The sequence below is a fragment of the Poecilia formosa genome, unplaced genomic scaffold, assembly GCF_000485575.1.
Source record: "Poecilia formosa unplaced genomic scaffold, Poecilia_formosa-5.1.2 Scaffold31, whole genome shotgun sequence".
Classification (NCBI taxonomy): Eukaryota; Metazoa; Chordata; class Actinopteri; order Cyprinodontiformes; family Poeciliidae; genus Poecilia; species Poecilia formosa.
Window position 1 is genome coordinate 1904812 of NW_006799970.1, and position 16876 is coordinate 1921687.

At 39.7% G+C, this 16876-nt stretch overlaps 1 protein-coding gene across 8 annotated transcripts in view; it reads right to left on the reverse strand.

Annotated features, from left to right (window-relative positions):
* npas1 (neuronal PAS domain protein 1) overlaps positions 1 to 16876 on the reverse strand; it is a 91166-nt gene that overhangs the window by 22688 nt on the left and 51602 nt on the right. For 6 of the 8 annotated variants that reach the window (XM_016670218.1, XM_016670221.1, XM_016670220.1 and 3 more), the window contains exon 4: positions 2216 to 2283. In XM_016670218.1, coding sequence (XP_016525704.1) covers positions 2216 to 2283 — 68 coding nt within the window. Of the gene's footprint in view, positions 1 to 2215; positions 2284 to 3646; positions 3747 to 3839; positions 3947 to 4469; positions 4486 to 16876 lie in introns of those variants that run through there. The other 2 variants (XM_016670222.1, XM_016670223.1) reach the window with 2 other exon arrangements.

Genomic DNA, 16876 nt, shown 5'->3' on the forward strand with positions numbered 1-16876 from the left:
CACACACACACACACACACACACACACACACACGTAAGCCCAAAGCAGACACAAACAGAACCAGAGTCATTATAGGCTGCCGTGACTCTAATGAGAAGTGAAAGGTATACAGCCAGCCCATTAGAGGTTACTGCTTCAGAGAATAATATTAATCGTCATAACAGGCATCCAGGAATGAGCCGACGCAGCCTCACAGACGCACACAACAGACCCGGGCCACTTGGAGATGGGAGGGAAAAAAAAAAAAAAGATTGCTTGTTTTGGCGGCCCAAGCGCTTAAAGTGGCAGCGGTAATTTATGCACAACTGACACATCCAGTATGCAAATGACTGGCCAGGGTGTGGGGCGTCATGTGTCGCAGCAAGGAGAAACCAGCCGTCTGAATGTCGGAGAACTAAAGTGCAATTATCAAGCTATTACGGGAGGGAGGACGGCAGGGAGGAGGAAAGAGAGAAGAGGGAAAAAAAAAATCATACAGTTTTTCTGGAACGTTAATTTGATTTCTATCAGCACCGTTCCCCGAGCCTCTTTAAAATGCCAGAGGAGGGGAGACGCATGCGATCTTTCTTTGTTTTAACACGGCCTCCTCACTTCTAAATTCCCAATTTCAGTTCTTTATCTGTTCCCACTTACTCCCCGGCCCCGCCTTCCCCCAAACCCCCTCCGAGTCCAAAGCAAAAAGCTGCAGGACCACCTTCTTTGCACTTCCTCTGAGTCTTTGTACATTCTGCATTTCATCACTCCTGCAACTCCCCCCTGCCCCAAAATGCCCCTCAGGCTCCATTCATCAGTCGATCCAATAGAGAGGCAGACAACAACAGTGTCCGAGTGCCTGAGCTTTATCAGATGTTTGTGTCTGTGTGTATAAATTCACTTGGGAGTCTGCCTGGAAATATTAAATTGAGGAACACACTAAAACCTGCCATTTAAATAAACTCCGCTTCGGCGCCTTGCAAATTTTTCCCGCATTTTGTCACGTTTCAACTACAAACCTGCATGTATTTTAGTGGGATTTTAGGTGAGAAACCAACAAAAACGTAATGCAGAACTCTGAAGGGGAAGACGTATTTCGTGGTAAAAAAAAAAAAAAAAATCTGAAAAGCGAAGCATGTTTTATAAAATAGATAAATAGAACCACCGTTCTCTGCTGTCACAGCAGCATTTCTACTGGAGTTCGTCTCCTCCAGCTTTCCACATCTGAAGAATGAAACCTTTGCTTATTCATCTTTGCAGGCGGTTAAAGCTCAGTCCTTTTTGGATGGAGAGCGTCATTCAACATTACATTTCGAGTCTCGACACGGATGATCTGTGAATCCTACTCTGACCTTTGAATGGGCCATTCTGGCATAAAACTGCTTTGATCTTTCACATGTGCATGTGTGTTTTTGTATTTTTCAAGACCTCTAGCAGGTTTCCTTCAGGGATCGTCTTGAATTTAGCTCCATTTATCTTCCATCAACTCTTCCACCAAGCATCCCCACAGCACGATGCTGCCACCGCCTGAGCTGTAGACCGCTGCGACTCCTCCAAACAGCTGAAGCTCAGTTGGACTGGGTGAACAGAGCGGCTGCTTCGCCGATAGATTTTCTTCTTGCCCAGGCTGTTATTTTATCTACGTTCATTTATTAGCAGGTTTGCTTCTGCGCCATGTTTTCTGTTTTCAGTTCCCTGTGAGACGTTCAAAAGTTGAAATATTGTTTAACAACCCAGCCCTGCGTTAAACCTCTCTATTACCTGTCTGCTGTGTTCCTTGAACTTTATGGCTCTCCTTGTTCACTCATTCGGCTTTTTGGAGGCTTTGTGTTTATGCTGATACTGAATCACGCAAGTTTATTAACTAGGTCACAGACTGTGGATCACACTGTAACAGCATCACAGTAATGGGGGTTAAATAAAAATTCATGGAAATCTTTACAGATTATGTTTAACCATAGGTATTTATTCATCCCTCTGCTACACAAACATGTGATGCTTTATGTTTGTGTATCACAAACAATTTCAATAAATTCAATAAATCTGAGTGTAGCACTAAAATAAAACGTAGGAAGGTTCAAATATTGTACTTTCAGACCTGTAAATTATGCAATATAGGGACTGTAAGTTAATTTTTTTTTTTTAATACGGACTAAGTGATTTCTGTTTTTATTTTACATGCCATGACATTTTGATGGCTGCAGTTGAAACAAAAACGATTTGACTTTGTCTTGCTTGTTACCTGCAGGAGGTGAGCCCCAAGGTGCTGCTCAAACATATCAGTGGCCAGAGAATGGGTTGATCGTCTAACTGCAAGAGAAAAAGACAAACATGCATCAATGTAAATGTTGACGTTTTGACTATGAAGAAGAGATTTTTTTTGTTAATATTCAATGTTCAGCTGCGCTTTCACTGCTGTGCAAGATGAAACAAATCGCAGCTTTACTGAATAAAGCACAAAAATTTTTGATTTAAGTTACAATGACAAATTCTACAACACTGTCATTTGGATATCGTTTGTATTCTTAATATGAACTATTACACTGTAGTGAAATAAACAGTGTGCTGCCTGTAATGGGCTGACAGCTGCAGCTGCGCTATAGTGTTTGTCCTACAATCCAAAAACCTCCTGATTGCCGAGTCATTTCAGCCTGTTCAGTTTTGATCCTGGGAATACAAAGTAACCTCTATGACTTCAGACTTTAACACTTGGATATATTTACTTCAAAGTCTGGATTTAGCTATAGGAATAACTTCATACTCACTTTAATGTTTATTCTGTAGTAAATTAGAAAACCAGAGAGATTTGCAAATTGTTGTCTGATAGCAAGATGAAACACAAGCAAACCCCCATGTATTTTGTGCCTCTAACATTGCTGGCGGTTTTCTCTAACATAAGTTGTACAGTGCGTGACAGATTTGATGAGACAGATATTTTCTGAAGTGCGAATAAACACTTTGTTACAAGAGCTCTTTATCCGCATTGGTTGGTGAGAAACCTTTAACTTTTAAGACAGAAAATCTGACATTTGGGGTGTCATATGTTTTTTTTTTTACTTCGAACTTGAAAATACAAACTCCTGAGTAAAAATGACAGGCAGCATGAATCCTACAGTGACTGTAAGAAGACTGCATTTTAACAAGCAGTAAATAATGCTGTATATCCCGTGGTTTAAAAATATAAACCGCAGACATAAAGCAATACCAAAGAAGTAATGTGGCTGAATATGCTTGGACACATCATGTTGTTTAATGAAGCAGGCCTGGAAAAATATTTTTTTCATGATGACCGTTTTATGTCTTTTTCGCTTTCTGTGGTATATGAAGATGCACAGCTTTGAGCAAATCACTTCATCAGCATCACCATTTGATCCTGAAGCGTACGGATTGTGGTCTCTGACAAAATGAACCTTCCTGAAAGTTTCTGTACATGTCAACTGTGCAGCACTGCTTTAAAAGTTACTTAAGATGCAAAAATATTGCAGCAATTTGCGACACAATAAAAACCCTCTCTTTGCGCTGATGGAGATTCACTCACATCTGCATGCTTGACGCTTGAAGTGGCAAACACTTATACGCCGATACACAGGTTGGTGCATGAATGTGTGTGCAGCAGTCAGTGTTAATGGGTGAATGTGGCTCTAGTGTGATTAGTTAGAGTGCAGCTAGCTACCTGCACTGCTCCTCTGAACTCTGGCATGACCATCTACACAACATCAACCCAATGGATATGTTCTCTTTTCCAACCATTCCTTCTTAAGACACCAGCCCATCTACAGAGAGATGACACTGCGTGGAAATCCTGGACGATCAGCAGTATTTAAAAATACTCTGTCCAGGCTGTCCGGCAACAACAACCACCTTACATTCAAAGTCACTTAAATCTCCTTTCATCCTTAATTTTATGCTCACTTTGAACTTCAGCAAAGTTGTCTTCACCACGTAGACTGTGGATCGGGTTGCATGTGAGTGACTATGTTAACAAACAAATGAATATGTGACCGCTCAGTGTAAAAAACAAAATACATGTTAATGATAAGAATCGGTTCACAAATGCCTGAGAATCATCTCGTCATGTTTGGACTGTTGTAAACAGTATTTTAAAACGTGATGCTGAAAGATAAAAACATTGGCAAGTTTCTGTTCTATCACAAAAAGCGAGTGGTGGGTAACTTTATTGAGACTATACAGCTACGCAATTTCTAAACTTCTTTTATAATCGTCAAGAACTCTTGTGAACTTCTGATCAAAACAGCAGAAAGTCCAACAACTACTTTCATCCCGTCTTTTGCCAGAGATCCATTTCCCTGTTATGATCACAAATTTAGTCTAAGCGAGTGAAAAGCTGTGAATAAAACCAAGTTCAAACCACATGATTCCACTGCAGAGACTGTTTCATGTATTCTGTTAAAATATCAGTAAAACCAAAAAGGATAGAACTGTGCTTTAATGCCTTAACCTAACTGAATATTTTATAAATAACTCTCAAGTCAGACCTTTTCTTAGTTGTTTTCTGGAAATCTGAAGAGTGATATCTTTAAAATTTCCCAGCATGCTCTCTAGTTGGTCTTCTGTCAGAACGCATGAAATCCTTGTGAATTTGTTAGACATTACACAGGATGTATGTGTAAAAGCAAATAAAAACAAAGAAACATTTATTTTTATATCCAAGCAAAGACGTCTTAACTTAAAGTTTTCTCTTACAGATGAATGTAAGAATTGGTTCACCTGCAATTGTAAAAACCTGCAATTTGTAAAAATAATTTCCATCTGACTAGAGAGGAATCAGCCCTGAAAAAAAATGTGGCGAAAGTGGTGTGTGAGCACACCACTCGATCTCTGCCAGACACACACACACACGCACACACACACACACACGCGCACACACACACATATATAGTGTCTGCATCACAACTCTTAATGCATCTCAAATACAAGCTATCAGAGCTGCTTCAGTGCCAAAGTGGTGCTGTTTACCAAGGCAATTACAATACAAATAGAGTTGGAGGTGGTTAGGTGGAGGAGTGGAGTGGGGGGGGGTATAGGTGTAAGAAGAGCAGTGAGAGGGGAGGGAAAATGAGAAAACACTAAATAAGGCGAGAGTGATCACTTTCTCCAAAGCAAACGTGGCGACGGGGAAGGCTGTGGTGACGTGGAAGATTAATTTAGCAATCAGGCATCTTTATTGTTTTATGTCAGAAAGAGTGTGTGGCAGGAGGATCGGGTATGTGAGCACCTGCGAGGGTGCACACACACACACACACACACACACACACACACACACACACACACACTCACATCCTCACAGGGTGGGAACCATATGTGAAAACTAATCTCACTCCAACAGGGATGCTTTAGAACACAACATTCCCTACGTAGCAGAGACAAACTGTGAATGTGAGTGTGCATATGATTGTGTACACGTGAGTCTATATGCATGTGTGTGTGTGTGTGTGTGTGTGTGTGTGAGAGAGTGTATGTATGCATGGCTTTAAGGATCATCGGATAACTGTATGCGTGTGTGTGTGTGTGTGCGTGTGTGTGTGTTGCTGCAAGGCTGAGAGAAATCAATAAGCGTTATGACAGGAAAATGAAAGTACTGCTCTGGGTTACAACTGAACACAGAGGGAGACTCAGAACACATAAACACACACAGATATGTAGCAGAAACACAACCACACAACCACACACACACATTTCAGGAATACACACAGCATGATCTGCGATTAAACAACACAAATAGCCCCCTACACACACGCACACACGCACGCACGCACGCACGCACGCACGCACGCAAAATCTCTCACACACATAAATACAGAGTTGCTGGACAAAGCCACTGTGGCATTGTGAGATTGGGGTCCCCTCTGTGTAACAGAGTGTGAATATAAATAAGGCAAGTCCATTCAGGCCTGTGAAAGGGGGTCTGGGTGCTGGGACCCTTCAGCCTAGTCAGTTGCTTCGCGGACAGAGAGGGGGTGTTTGGAGGAGCCCATCGAGCCTCTCCTCCCCGCCTGTCCGGCTCCCATCTGGGGCAGAGCTGGAGCTGCAGCGCTGGGTTATTCGTGACTATATAAGAATAGATTCAAACAATGCATCACACAGACATACGCTTCCTGATCTGAGTCGAAGCATAAAATGCTTGGAATGGTGCGAGTGTGTGACTTTGAGGCCACAGATCCCTGAAGGGGTGAAGGTGATGGTGGGTGATCAGTTGCGCTGAGTAGCGTCAGCGGGGAGAAGGAAACGTTGGAAGTGACAAGAGGCCAGCAGGGCTGACAGATGAGTTACACCCATACACACACACACACACACACACACACGCGCACACACACTCACACTTGCGGACAAATACACAGAGGACCATTTATTACAGACTGCCATGGCACAATAGGGCTGGCCAGGAAACCAAAACACTGGACCTGGTGTGTGTGTCCTTGCACACATGTGTGAACTCACAGCAGTGTTGGTATCTCACCCCGAGAACAAAGATCCTTCTGTAGTGGTGCTGTGAACCTATACGTCTGTGCGCAGGGGATTTGTCCGACTCTCTGTATATTCTTACAAATAAGCCCCTTGCCGATAAAGAGTCTCCTTCCCCCAATAAAAACTTCCGCACTAAAGAGTGTTGGCTGTCGTTAGCTCAATCTGATAGTGGTAAATTACGGGCGCGTTCACTGATTGAAAAAATATTTGCTCTTTGAGTTTCTGACTGTCATCACTCAGGTCGGTTCAAGCTGAGAATCGGCGGACTTCAGTAGCCAGGTGCACAGCGCTCCAGGCAGGTATGAGCTGATACATGTTTCATACAAAATATTCCTCAGCAGACTTATTCTTGTTATTCCCAAAAAGCCAGATACAAATGTGAAAAAAGTACAAATCGGTGAAACGTAAAAGACCAACTCCAGCTTGTTTTTTTACAATTATATTTTTTTACTGTTTATATTCTCAGTTAATGAGTAGATAGTACTTATAGTATTTATTGATCCGTTTTCTTATCCCCTCGCATCAGGTCAGGAGCAAAGACATGCTTGGTTGTTTACACTGTATTTTATCATAGAGCTAGAAGTCAATGAAAAACGTCTGACCTTGAACTCAAATATCAAGCCAGCAGGAATTCAAATTGAGAAAAACCCAATACATGAAGAAAATATGTAGTCCAAGTCTTTAGTAAATTAAACTTTTTTCATCGTTTGCATGCCACCAACATGTTGAGTGGAACCCTTGAACATGAACCCATTCGAACAGATGTATTACTGAGCTATACAGTAATAACTCAGTAATTACACTGTAATTACTAAGTTATGGGCTCCTTTTCATGAGAAGTTTCAAGCTGATTTTTTATTACTGAGCTCTAAAATGTAGTCTTAGAGAACAGCTGTGAACAAGCAATCAAACTCTGATGCAGACCAAACAAGTGAACTCTGGTCCTCCTAAAAACCTAGGCCTCTGCTGCAGTTCGAATCATATGTGAGCGCCAAGCGGACCGGAGACCGGAGGATTAATCATATTTAATCAACAAAATATGATTAAATTCAGTTCAAATAAAAACAAACAGGAAAAAACGGTTACAGACACTTTTTGATGTAAAATAAGAGATAAAGCTTGCTAAAAACGTTAATCAGGGTATTTATGGCGTTATGGCTTAAATACCCTAAGCCATATTATTGTGTTATTGTGCGCAACAAGTGCACAATAACAACAGATATTCTGCATAAATACAAACAACAAATAAATACAAACAACAAATGCGTGAGTTCAGCACTATCAGGAGAAATGGCTCCTGGTCTGATACCAAAGCCAAAAGAGAAATCATACAACCACTGAAATCTCACGCCACTTCATTTTTGTTCACATCTGGTGAAGAAGGAAGATGTGCTCAGTGTCTTCTTCAGATGTTTTCTTGCCGTTTCCTTCAGCGCCACCACAGATGAAGGGGTGAACAGGTGTCTCAAAGGGTTTGGTCTGTTTGAGTGCAGTGTGAAAGCGAACCGTACCAGCTGTTTCGATTTGGTCCCCAATTGAAACAAGTCTACCAAATTATCAGGTGCGAAAACAACCTTAGCCTACTTTCATTCAGCAGGTCGTGATGCTCAACTTCAATTTTTTGCTGAGATCTGATTTTTTGGCATGGCCATTCATAATACAAACTAAACGTGACTTCAATCAGACTTCTGTGTGAAAAGTTATGGCCACGTTTATGATTGTCTGGGAACAAAATAAGCTCAAACTCAAACAGATAAGATGAATTTAAAACTACTAAACCAAAGTGTCTTTTTGGAAGTTCATGTGGATACCATTCAGGCCTCTACCGTTGTTTACCAGAGAGGAAATGTTCAATAATTTCAGTAACTTGTTCAATAAATGAAACATTTTACATATTGTAGATTAAGTACATACAGACTAATTCTTTCAAGAATTAGTCTGTATGTATAAAATGTGGGCTTAATAAAAGCCCACATTTAAAGTTTGTTATTTTAATGCTCCGTGGAGTTTTGCATGTGTGTATATGTGGGTTCTCTTCAGGTACTGGATGAGAATCTCATCTTGTCAACCAATGACAAAGGTTAGACATTCTCCCACAGCGAACCTCCCACTTTTATTCAGGGTTCACCTAAACAGTTGCACCTGCTTAGCAGGGCTGTTTTCAAGGCAGATTTCTATCTGCTTATGTGTGATTTAGTCCAGGATTCAGTTGTGGAAAAGGTTCCCACAGCTGAAATGCAGAAACTGATGTCTTAAGAACATCTTTTGTCCAACTCTGTCCAAGCAATCAAAGGAATTGGTATAATAGTCAAATTACTTTAAGAAATTAGAGCTTAAATCATAATAAATGTCTTAAGGTGGCTCCCTTTTATACGTTTTGTACTTCTGGCTATGTAAATCTACAGGAAACACCTTTGTGTGCAGATCTGGACGTAGACCGGCGAGTACAGCCGGGATCTTTGATCGTTCTGTCACACTCCCCTTTCATTAGCTCCCCAGGACTCGGCTCTGAGGTTTAATTTCATTGTGGGAATAGGAGACAGAAAGGGTCGGGGTGTGATTGGACACGTTAATTATAGTCTGACTCGCAGGTCAATTCTCGGGGTCTCCCCAGTGCTCCACGAGAAGAAGATTTGAATGACTGAATGAAAAATTTGAAGGATTTTCATTAGATCGCTGTCTAATACATAATTTAGTCCCAGTTAAGTCCACGAGGATCGGCAGCACATGCGCCTGAACACACACTCGACCAACGTGAACACATGTACACACCGTTGTTTTTTTTCTTCCTTCTGTCGTAACGTAAACCGTTTCCAACCAGGTTACGAAGTTACTACTGGAACAAAGCACACAGCAAACACTGATCTAATCTTTCATTTTCTCTCCGTCTCCTTCCTCGTCTTTTTTCTCCGGAGGCGAATAGTTCTGATCACATGTCTCGCTGTTTACTGCAACCCGAATGTGACGTTCCGGGCCGCCTGACAGAGCGAGTGAGAGAAAGTGACCCTAATCGTGGCGTCTTTCTCTGGCACAATTATCTTCTCACTCCGCCATCCATTCCTCCCTCCTTCCCCTCTATCTCTCGGTCCCTTCTCAATCACTCCCTCGCTCCGTTTGCGGTCGAACATAATTTGAGTGCAATTAACTTCCCTTAAAAGCCCCGGCTGCTTTAAACACTGTGAATTAGGGGGGAGGCAGACGCAGGGACATCTTGAAGAGGCTGGGGGAGACGCAGGGAGGTAAGAGGAGACGGCATGAAAGTCAATGTCGTCAGTGTGGGCAACAGAGAGGTGTGTTTGACCTCACTGGTGGAGACAGTAAAGCACTTCAGCCGGCCCTGTTGCTGCCAGTGAGTTGTCACTGTACTGCACCTTGTAAAGATGAGGGGATTCTCCAGCTGCTGCGCTGTTGTTTTCTTTTTCTGCTTCATTTAAGACGTGCAAACTGTGAAAACCTGTGCTTTACTCTCGAGTTTTCACCAAGTTGCCCCTCTATGGATATCATTGAATGCCTTTATTTGCCCAGCGTCAATGCAGCGGTATCAGCGTTTATGGGTCAGACAATCTAAGAATTATTTTACACACAAATTTGGCTGAAACGATATAAGTAATTGTGTTTTATCGGTTATAGAAATAATTGCCAAGGAAGTTAGTAGTTGATTGTTACCAGGAGTACACAAACTCAAAAAAGGCCATATACTGAAAGGACAGCACAATCAGAGCAATAATTATGTCAAAACTGTATAAAAAAAAATACATTTTGCAATTAAGATGAAAAATCTTTGTAAATATGTTCAACCTAAAACTCCTCAAATGGAATATTTTTTATCTTCACTTAATTCAAATGCTATTAATTTAAACATATCCTATTAAATACCTCTTGCTATTCATTTATCAATCCAAAAAAATAATCAACAGATTAGTAAGCAGATATATCCTTTGCTAAGGGAGGCACTAAAGGACACTACAAGAAAGCTATATTATTAAATTTTTATTTTCTTATTTAAAAAGAATAATTAAACTATTTGCTCATTTGCATCTGTGAGTGCCTTTCTAGTAAAAATGGCTTAAGTGCCCAATTTCTTTATCCTACAAATCGATGAACCGTCAGAATAACCAACTGTTAGTTGCAGACTAACTAAGTATATCTTTTTCAATCACCACATTTGGGTGATTTGCACTGAATCACATCTGTTTCTAGTTTGTCATTTCTGTTTTTTATATAATAGTAACACTATTGTGAGTCAATAGAAAAGAGTGTCTGTTTGTGAGTTTAGGGAGCAATCAAACGAATTAACCACCACAATTCTTGTTTTCTATGTGATTCAGCATCTGAACCTCACATCTCATCTTTTATAACCATATTTGAATGCTTAAATGTCTAAATTGTTTCAAAGAAGAAAAAAGTAAACTGAATGACTGTCACCTTGTACATCTGGTGTCAAAACAAGATATGCAGTTTTACTTTTATTCATCTCCATTTTTTAATGCTGTGGGTGGTTCTTCATTTCAGCCTGATTTGGGCTTATTATACAACTTGTTATGAATCCGTTCTCTTAGAAATGTTATGTCGGTAAAGTAAAAGGGACAAATGGTCCTAAAAGTAGAATTATTTTCTTTTAATTTGCCTGGGAAGCTTCTTAATGAGACATGTTACACAGATGGAAATATGTAGCCTGAAGCTGAAGTTTGATTTCTCTACAGAATTTTTACTTTTAATTGAAGATTTCAATCCAACACCAAATTATTTCATCATGCACACACACACACACACGCGCACACACACACCAAAAACACACAAAACTGCTTCAAATTATGCAGTTATATATATGTTATGTTCAAATCAACATTTATCTAATAAGCTGTTTGAAACCATTAAAATTACTGGACAACCTAAACCGTTTCATTTACTGTATAAAAAAAGACACAAAGCTTCTGTTCACATTCCAGATTCAGCTTCACTTCAGTTTATTTATCTTGGGAAAATCAACAAATGGAGTTTCAAGACTCTTTTGAGAACCAACAGATCTGATTTATAAATGGAAATATATAATTTGTCTAGTCACATAGACATGTTCATTTTTCAACTAGAACTGCGAAGAGGTTTCCAAAGCATCTGAAGGAAGTTGTTTTGCCTTCACTCTCTTCTACGTCAGAAATTCACATCAGGATTTGGCCTTTAAGCCACACGATGTGGTTCAAATGTTTTGGGTACCTTTCTATACATCTCTCACAATAAATTGTGAATTATTGTTAAGTGTCAACAATAATTAATTATTATTAATTGTTATTTAATACTTAGTCAGCCCTCCAAATTTAACAGCGGCCATCACAGCCAAACACAAACATTTTGATTTCATCAGATCGCAGGACACTTCTTCCTTTACAAACTCCAATCGGGCTTTTTATGCTCATTTTGGAGTAATGAACTCTTCCTCTCTGATTCAGCTCACATCAGTTTCACTGTGGATAATGAAACTCTCTTACCAGTTTCAAGCAAATCTTTGCACTGGTTTGTTTTTGTTCCAGGGCTGAAGAACATATTTTGAACCAAAACACATTAATCCCATTTTTTTTATCCTGCAAATCGATTAGTCGTCAGAATAGTCAATTACTAAAATAATCGATCCCCATTTTCCTCCTGAACATGATAATGGTGTGACGTCCTCACGCTGTTTATTGTTTGAACTGATGAACTTTGCACCTTCAGGTACCTGGACATCGTGTCGCAGGATTAGAAACGTCTGGAGATTGCTAATCCTCTTTCAGATTTCTTGGATGATTTTTTTAAGATTTTTCCGTGACATCACAAAGGGAAGCAGTGTGTTTAAGATGTTTTCCTTCAGATACACCACAAAGTGTACCATATTAACCATAGAAAGTCATTACAATATCATCAAATTGTTTAAACACATAATAATCTTAGTCCATGTAACTTACTGAATTTGAAGAAATTATTTAAAAATATCTTAGAAGCCATCTTTCTTTCCAGATTGTTTCTCTTTTAGAAAACATTTTTTTCTGAACATAAAGTCAAAGGGGAAAATGGATGAAAATGAAACTTTAATTTTAATCTTAGATCTCTGTAGGAACCACTAATGGGTTATTGATGCTGATGCTTTTCTGTGCTCTCAATAACCCCAGAAATATTAGAAAAGGTTTTGGTTGAAATAAATCTGGCTTACGTTACAGTGGGACATTTATAAAAAGCAGGAAATAGAGGAAAAGTGTCCCCCAAAGCAAAATTTATTCAATAAAGTGTTATTGAAATATAAATGATTTCAACAAGTCCTTGAATGCGCACGCAGACATGCACACAGACTCACACACACACACACACACACACGCACATGCGCGCACACGCACACACACACCTACACACACACAGACACACACAACAGGAATGTACATCAAGGGTCATTTTACTTTTCCTGCCTTTAGCCTTTCCTTTTTGTTTACTCCTTCCATACTCTGCTTCTCCTCCATCTTTCTTCCTCCGTCGCTCTCTCAATCTCTCCTTCTGTCTTTCCTCTCTGTGAAGGTCATGCAATTGATTTTCCTCTGTCTATTCATTTTTCAAGACTGGCTTTGAAACGTGGGAAGCAGACAAAAGCCACTCTGGCCCCTCCTCTCCTGCCCACTCCATCCCTCTTCTCTCCTCCAGCCTTCCACCTTACTTCCCTCTCCGCTGGCCCTCGTCCATCCAGAATCCATCCGAAAGGGAATGTGGAGGAATGCGACCCCCCTCCTGCGCCACCTCCATTCTCACAATCCCCACCGCCGCCCTCCGCCCCTCTTTCCTCCAGCCTCTTTCTGTCTTTATTCCCTCCACATTTGTCCCTTCCCCTCCTCTCCGGCCTCGCTTCCCTTTCAGCCACATCTCCGACCACATTCCACTAACGGAATTAAAGTCATGCATCACACTTAAAACCCTGCCAATGCATCCTGGGTAGACTTGTTGGAACTGATGTCCAAATTAGCTTTCCATTTTTAGTGCTGACCTCACGGCACGGCAGCCTGCTTGAAATACTCCTTAAACATTAAAAAAACATATTTCAGATATCAGATCCTGGCCGCGTAGACAGCGGATGTTAGAGAAACTCTGAGTGGGAATCTTGTTTGCAGAAGTTCCCGTATAACCAGTAACTTTCATGTGGTAGATGCAATATGCATCTACCACATCTACCACTCTAAATAAAATTGTTCAACTTTGTTTAAGGAGTTTCTTTCTCCTTTTTTGAACAGCAGCTTATGAACAAAGACATAGAGCAGAGTCCTGAGGCTACAGCTAAAGTGTGCTGCATATGGAAATAAAGCAAACATTGCACACAGCATGGATGACTAGGCATAAATAAATCCCTCCAGATCCCTCAGCTGTTTCCCAAATACTCTAGACATAGACATGGTCTCACTTTATGTTCATTGTATTTCAAACATTTTTTTGTTGTTTTTTTTTTTGCAGGGACAGGTTATTAATGCCTCTTATTGATGTTACCATGTTGAAAGTCTATAAAGAAAAAAAAACAAACAAAAAACAAATCAAGAAAAATATTTTTTTTTCCCCAACAGTTTTGACTCGATTCAGATTTGACCTTCAAAGTAAATACTGACGCGCTCGCGCACTTGGCTCTAACTGACTTTCACTGCGTTGCCATTTTATGGAGAATAGCAGCACAGAGATCTGCAGAGCAGTGGGCAACGTGGTGCTAACTGCCTTGCCCAGGGGCAAAGAGACATATGGCAGAGGAGGAAGCTGGAATCAGACCATCAACTTTGTGATTGTAAGGCAACGACTCTTCCCACAGTCCCTCCTAAAACGTGATTAACATATTAAACACATTTTTCAGACATGAGCTACATGTGCATGTGGGACATTTGACAGTAAATGTACACGTGACAATTATCATAAATGTATTTTTTATTACGACAAGATGCAGTAGTGGCCCTTGCATGAATGGTGCCCTGGGTAATAATAACAATAATAGTAAATTTTATTTATTATTTACATCTTGAGATGTCAAAGAGGTAAACGACGCCTGGCGCACCCCCACTCACAAACCCACAAACTCACAAAACATACTTACAAAGCCGGCAAAAGCTAACAAAAATACCCATTGTGGCACAGTAATAATTATTAACATCAAAATAAAATGTTACTAAACATCAGAGCTTGTTAGTTATTGCTCTGTATTTTTGCTGTAAATAGTTGTGATGGAGATTCTTCAATGGCACAATGACAGGATTTATCCCTCAGGCTGATTTTTGAAAGATTATGAGGCTCATTTGTTTATGTTAATATATTTATTTATTTTAAAGTAGAATATCAATGCATCAGTAGGTTGGTTTGTCCTTCAGTGAGGACAAGTCCAGAGAGTTTATAAGGCATATTTTTAAAAACAGCAACTTTACGCAAAGTCCCATACATGCATAGGGTAAATAAAAAACTAAATCAAGAAATTAAAGATAAAATGGTCACAACAGATGAGGTTTGCAGCAGCAGCCACTTTCTGCTCTACTGCCCATTAACTGGGTGTAGATGGAGTGGACTACGGTCCAACGAAGAACCTGATTAGTATTAATGCTAATCTAGAAAACTGCACTATGTAGAAACTGCCTCAGGCATGTCTGGTCAAACGTCCGAGGAGCAAAGGAGAAGCACAAATTAAGAACATTTACTCTTTTATATTTGAGCAGAAAAATGTTTTTCTTTTTCAAAATGTTAGTGCAGATATAGAGAATTTGTACATACTTGTTTTGTACATAGATGAATTTTATAAAAAGAATTAATTGAATTATGTTAAAAATCTGTGTTTTCTACAAGCTGCTCCCGAATGTGAACCAACTACTGTTCTGGTTGTTATTGTTCTACCTACTGTACTAAAAAATTGCAGTACATATTGTCGAACGACATCCTACATGCCTCTACAAAAAAAAAAGTCTTAAACTAACATGAATAGCGTTTGTTCAAATACTCCAATTAATTTTGATCAGGCGAGGACGCACACTCAAACACACACAAACACACATTTCTAATTGTATTGTAGCTACATCGTTTCTCCTCAGTAATGGCAGCAATTAAATGGGCTGTATAATTACACTGTCCTCGTTATGTAGTTAATTTCTGTAATTACAATTTGCACCAATCGTATCCTCCCTTTCTGTGTGTCATCTGCTTCCTTCTTTTTTCCCCTTTCAAACACGCAACCCATAAATTAGATTGATACTCATGCACTGCTTTGAAAACTATGCATTTTCACATGCACATGTGGTGCATTTAAAGCCATGAAAAGGAGCATGTTTGTGTGCTCTTATACATCCGATGTAATTAAAATGACTAAACTGAATAAATGACCAGCTGACCAAGAGAGAGACTCAAGCCAGAGAAAACATATTTCAAAGGGTTTGCATTCTTTGTTAGCACAATTATCTCTGCTTTATTATTTTAGGAAGCAAAATTAACAACTGCTCACTGATAAATTAATTTATTCATTTCTTAAAAAAAAAAAAAAAACGCTTGCAAATTATTTAATTTCTTTGGTTGGAACCAAGGAGAATTCATCCAAGGTACAAAGTCTCCCCAGGTTACACATCTGGAAGGCCAGACTGCTGTTCTCATTATTGCTCTGCTTATTATTATTGATTTAATTCTGATGAGAAAGTTCTTGCAAGGAACTTAGCAAAAAAAAATAAGCAATCAGATTTGATTACAGCGACTTCACAACAGTCACAAACAAATTAACTAACAGATTTGTACTAATTCAGTATGGTAAAATGAAAAACGGTAAAAGTCTAGATTCGATCCCAAGCATCTTCTTAGGGGGTCCAGTCAAAACATGTTTAAATGATCAGTACCAGGAATCTTTGGCCTCTTCTGTAAACAAAGGAGTCTCCTTCCTAACAGCAAGAGTTGCAGCAACACGGTTTCTGGTTGGAGCTGCATGTTTTGGACCGTGTCTCTGTCTTACACACAAGCAAAAGCCGCTTTGACCTTTTTACTGCCTTGACTGCGAAATGCAACACATCAACTCAACTTTGACTCATCTTTATCCCTACACAAAGAATACATCAAATCTGAAACAAAGGAGTAAAATTGCATGTTTTGTTCTTGAGTTTGTGTTTTCTGGGCCAGGGTCTGCAACTCCAGCCTTCATATGCCTTTCAGTTTTGTTTCCGTCAGATTGTCATGCAAACTTTTCAAATGTCACAAAAAAGAACAAAAAGGAAAATGCGAATAAGTCCATTAAAAATGCCAACTTTGCCTGATTTTGTAAATAATGATAATTTAATGCAAAGTTGGCATTTTTAATGGACTTATTCGCATTTTCCTTTTTGTTCTTTTTTGTGACATTTGAAAAGTTTGCATGACAATCTGACGGAAACAAAACTGAAAGGCATATGAAGGCTGGAGTTGCAGACCC